At 44.2% G+C, this 5313-nt stretch overlaps 1 protein-coding gene across 1 annotated transcript; it reads left to right on the top strand.

Moving 5' to 3' along the window:
• Positions 1-1164: 1164 nt before the first annotated feature.
• LOC122364674 (nucleoporin nup189-like) lies at positions 1165-2317 on the top strand. The gene is made up of 3 exons (XM_043335283.1): positions 1165-1222; positions 1580-1784; positions 2022-2317. Exons 2-3 carry the CDS (start codon positions 1590-1592, stop codon positions 2151-2153), a joined length of 327 nt encoding a protein of 108 aa, XP_043191218.1. The 5' UTR covers positions 1165-1222; positions 1580-1589; the 3' UTR covers positions 2154-2317.
• The last annotated feature ends 2996 nt before the right edge of the window (positions 2318-5313 follow it).

Raw genomic sequence — 5313 nt, 5'->3', positions numbered from 1 at the left:
TGCCAGAGGAGCTTTCACAGGGAAACAAACTTGCAGGATCTAGTATCCATTACTAGTCTAGTCTCACAACTTGTATCTCTCGGATTTTTCCTAAAGGTCATATGAGGTCGGGTCATTTTCGTGACCTCACCATTATAAGTCAATGGGGAAAAATGAAAACTGCTATTCTGGCACCGGGAACGATCTGCAACTATCTCAAGCACACATAATCAAGATTTGATGCACTCCTTGCAGGGTTAGATGCGTCACTTTTGCATTGTTTACCTTGTTTAACGTCATTTATGACGTCATTAGGTTCATATTAGTTTTCCGTCAATAACTCCCGATCAAATTGAGCAAGCGGGTCGAGAAAGCCACCAATGGACTATGGAGTCAGGAAGACCTGCCGAATCGAATGGTATGCGACATGATCTCCTTCGACCAACTTCGTGACCTGGGGGCGTTGACCTGACCGTGACCTGAGGTCAACACCCTAAGTTGACCTCTCCCAAACAAAAAGTGTATCAAACGACGCGCCTGAGCGAAGCCAACACGATGCTGCCCAAATCGCGGCTCTGTGGCCGTTTTTTTTTTTTGCGAAGTTATTCACCAAAAACTGAACCGTACCTTGGGCACTTGACCTGACCTCAGAGGTCACCGGTTGTCCTAGGACCTTAAAATCGGATATCAATCTCTGCGTCTCGTAACGGCGCATACGCTCGTTTTTTTCTGCGACGCGCTAGCTCCACCAGGGGCGAAACGGCGGGGGGGATGTTACCCGTCCCCCCCCCCCCCCGGCCAGCGCGTATGTATAAAACCAATAGGTCCGGCGAGGTTTAATTAAAGCAATAAGAATTAACACCATAGTTAATTAAATAAATCGTAAATCACGTTTGGGCAAAGATACTAAGCTGTAGGCAGTGTCTTCCTATGACAACCGAAATTCCACCGAAATTCCATATAAAGGCCTTTCAGTAGCACAACTAAAATACGCGCTGCGGTCGACGCCCCTACTCGGAACAGCTTCCCCGACTACCTCTCAGTATGACTGCGTGGGGAAATACGGAACCGTTTCAGCTTACGCGTTGTGCATGACGGCAGACTAATAGACGCGAGCCGAAAACCGGTTTTGCATTGTCACTACTGGGAGTAGTGAGGCTTGAGGTATATAACGTAAGCTGGCACTCGGTCAGGCATCACTCAGCAAGTAACTTCAGCAGAGTTGAGGAGCATCCCAACCAAGGTAAACGAACTTAGAGATAATACATCTCATCCAGGCTTCGCCAAAGTGAAAATCGAACGGTGGAAAAGAGTGACTACCAAAGTTCGTGAAATATAAGTTTGTCTTGTTTGGGCTGAGCAGAGTTTCAAACGTTTTTTTTTTGCAATTAAATATATTATCTTGTGGATACTTAAGTGCAAAGAGTAGGTGTAAAACACAAAGTAATTTAGTAGGCACAGTTAACAATACGATGACTTTTTCAAATAAGATATTAATTTACTTAACTTTTTCATTGGCATGTTCACTCATGTTAGTTTGTGTTTTCACTTGGCAAACGTACATTTAAAGCCACCACTAAGCTCCTCTCTGGTTTCCCAGGTCCGCAGTCATGAAGGTCGCCGTGGTCGTCTTCTGTCTGGCTCTGGTCGCCACCGCCAGTGCTCAGAGCTTCGGTAACCGCCGGTTCCTGCGGCGTCCGGTCGGAGGAGCCACCGGGTTCGGCAACGCCGGCTCCACTCAGGGACAGAGCTCTAGCCCCTTCGGCGGCACTAGCCAGATCCAGAACAGCTTTGCGAATGCTGGGGTAAGCTGAGTGTTTGTGAATTTTACAGTAAAGTTATGTTGTATCCTGGTCAAACCCTTTCGATGTTATTTGTTTCTTGCAGAGATTACTTGTTTCTAGCGTGAGTAAACATGTTTTGTGATAATATTTTTAGTCACTGCCTAACTATTTATTTAATCGTTTGTTTTGTACGACATCAGAACGTACAAGTATCAATGTCAATGAGCTGATATTACCGCGTTCTTTCTATGCTTCCAGGGCTCTGCATTCGGGGGTGGCGTTTCCCTCAACAGCGCCAACAGCAACGTGGGACAGAGCACTGGTCTGTTCGGAAGCAATCAGTTCGCCAACAACCAGGCCACCAGCAACCAGTTCGGCTTCGGACGATAACTGGGCCATTTCTTTGACTACTTTACTCGTTTCCGAATGTCATGTGTCACTTCAGATCGGGTGCCAGTGAGCCGAGTGTGTTTTGTCTTCTTGTTGTCCCTATATTGTCATCCTTGCCTAAAATCTAGGCTGTAATGCGTAATAAAATGTGAACACGCTCAAAATATGTTTTCGGACAACATTGATAAGTGTGTGTGATTTGAACATTTTCAACTGTACACTAAGCTCAGTGAGGAATTTCTAGCAAAGACGTAAAAATGTTAGCCAAGAGCATGAAGGGAATCGAACCCACGCCGTTGCGGTGGTCTAATCGTGGCATGACGAGGCGGTAAAGAGATGATTCATTAGGTTGTTCAGTCAAGCCAAAGGTCAAGCCAAGAGAGGTCATAGATCGCCAGTTGACTTTCCAGGCGGTGGGGGGGGGGGGCATTTTTTGCCCCCCCCCCTTAGTTTTTCCGATATATCTCGAGAACCGCTGCGCCGATCGTCACCAAACTTTCAGTACCCTCCCGGGAGTAGCTAGCGCACATGGTGACCAAAAAAGTTTCCAAAGGCTAAGGCTATGATAGGTTGGCCGCTAATGATGTCAGAGTGACGTCATTTCTGCCATTTTCGACCCAAAAAAGGTTTCGCGGGAAGAGCTGTCAAGCCCACAGCTTTAGGGATACAGAAATATGTTTCGACATAAAAGGTGTGAAATGGAGAGGGCTACAAAACTGCTATTTCGGTTTTTCGATTTTTTTTGATTTTGACCCCTAAAATTAAAAAATATATTTTTTGAATATAACAGTCAAAAAATCCGAAAAAATTGAATTTCGAAAAAAACGGAATTTATGTGATAGTCCTAACCGCCTTATATCTACATACCAAATTTGAGATCGATACCTCTTTTTTGGCCAAGTTATAGCAAAAAAGAACTGTTCAAAATTGATGACGTCAAATTTTTAAGCTCAATTTTTAGCAATTCTAGACCTCGTAGCGCAAAACAAGGATCACCATTAGACTCCCCGTGAGGAGTTGCATCGAATCAATACCCATTTTATGCAAAAATATCAACTTTGAAATTTGACCTTTTTTGACCTGACTTTGACCTGACCTCCACCAGAAAGTGACCTAAACCGTACCTGATGGTCTTATAACCAACACCATTGAGTTGGAAATGAAAAACTGGCCATAAAACATGCATCGCATAACCTTAGTAAAATTGGGTTCATGTGGTGACCCTTGGTGACCTTTGGTGACCTGACCTGTGACCTGACCTGGTATGACCAGTGACCTCTAATAGCAACATATGTACTAGACAACTGACGTTTTATCGCTGATTTTCGACAAAATGCGTTTTACTCGGTGTTATAGCGCTTTCCCTAAAAGCCCCGTGAACGGTGAAACATTTTATCTTTGACCTGACCTGTGACGTCATCGGTGACCCCGAGGTCAATGAAATTTGGTTTCCCTACACGAATTTGACAGGGCTATCGAACGCCGTTTGAATTTTCCGGATCCGTTCTGCAGTAGTTTCGGAGATACGGGGGGGGGGGCAAAAATGCCCCCCCCCCCACCGCGCAGAAGGTGGCCGGGAGGCCCACCGCCTGCCGGGTTAACCCGGATTAGATATTTATATCGACAAGGCATTGCATTGCTAGTAATGTTCATGCTCACTTATAAGTTTGCTTCTAATCAGTATCAGGGCATATACCTGGACTAGTCGCATTTTTAGAAAAATTACATGCTTCTTGAATCTTATGCCCCTCCCTTACATACTTGAGCGCTGCAGCGCTGAAGTATGTAAGGGAGGGGGAGTCGTTGGACCCCTTGCCGTTCGGCCCCTGATGGAACTAAAGCATTGAAAAAAAAGATCGAGGGTGTTGCCCGTAGCGAGAGTAAGCCGATGATACCCGATTTTACGGTCTTATCAGGTCGTTGGTTGACCTTCCATGTCAGGCCACTAATCCAAAAGTCTTTGTGAAGTGAGGTTGCTTTGGGTTTTTCGAAGCCTGATTACGAATTTTAAATCATGAAAAAATTATCACGGCCACGGGCTTACAAATTCACAAATTCTTACGGTCCATGGTTTTGATCAAAGATGATGTATTCATGTATTTGCAGTAGGTATTTGGAGTGAATGTGGATTGCCAGGTCAGGTCAGGTCAACCAGTGGGCATCCTGCCGGCTAGCCATAGTCTGTTTTAATCACCACTGACATCTTTTTTAACATGTTAGGACATGTACCGAAACTACTTCTCAAATGTTTAAATGGGTGCTAAATTCGAACGTTAGGCGGCACGGGCGGACATCGATAGCAGCGCCTCTATCGGTCACTAGGAAAAGCTGGGCTGTAGGCGACGAAATACCGGCTGAGTTGTCACACGTTGAATAGGTTTATAGCCATCCGTCTTGTGAAAAAGTTGAACTTTTGCCTTTAATATTTCTACAGGCAATTTTAGAAGTGTCTTCACATGGATTACAAAACCGTTTAGATTATTTTATTCACTTCAAGCCTTTCCTATTGTTCTTGATGATGCGGGAACTATTTATAATTAGTGTTTCCAGCTTAGTAAAAGAACATACTGTGCAAACGATGAAAAAAGCATAAATGGAAGATTTTAAATGCAATTTTCTCTAACAATTAACGGTAAATTCTCTACATATCAAGGAAAAGGTGCATGCTAACTGATAATTTAAAGTTCTTGGGGCCAGTTGTTTTCTTCTTTTCTTACGTCGCCCCAATGGCCGCGAATACACTTGTGATAACGCCTATCGAATCAGCAAATAAATTACCCTAGACACATGTCACAATAAAAAGTGAATTAAGGTCAGCCAGGGTCAATAACGTTGACCTTACCTTCACTTGACCTTGAAACAATATAAATACGTGAAACAAACATCATTTCACATGTTGGAACGTTAAGAAACACAAAACGACTGGAAACACACGGATAATGTGAGCTGACATAAGCCAAATCGCGATTCCAGCCTGATATGGTCTCGAGGAACAGGCCACAGGTCAAAGATCATTTATTTCAGGGTCATAAAACACTCAGGGTGGGTGTAAATTGATAAATCGAGGGTACTGAAAGTTTTGTTGCGAGCGACCGCTTTTTGCGCGAGTTATTTGTGAAAAACGAGGGTGATCCGTTGCCCCCTCCCCTATAAATGCTAG

Source organism: Amphibalanus amphitrite, unplaced genomic scaffold, assembly GCF_019059575.1.
Source record: "Amphibalanus amphitrite isolate SeventyFive unplaced genomic scaffold, NRLGWU_Aamphi_draft 000690F_arrow, whole genome shotgun sequence".
NCBI lineage: Eukaryota > Metazoa > Arthropoda > Thecostraca > Balanomorpha > Balanidae > Amphibalanus > Amphibalanus amphitrite.
The sequence above is the reverse complement of the archived record's forward strand: the minus strand, read 5'-3'. Positions and strand labels throughout refer to the sequence as shown.

Bases quoted from the DNA above. Each gene is read 5' to 3' on its own strand.
- LOC122364674 (XM_043335283.1), top strand. From the start codon at position 1,590: ATGAAGGTCGCCGTGGTCGTCTTCTGTCTGGCTCTGGTCGCCACCGCC. The intron at 1,785-2,021 runs GTAAGCTGAGTG...CTATGCTTCCAG, and splicing joins ACAGCTTTGCGAATGCTGGG to GGCTCTGCATTCGGGGGTGG.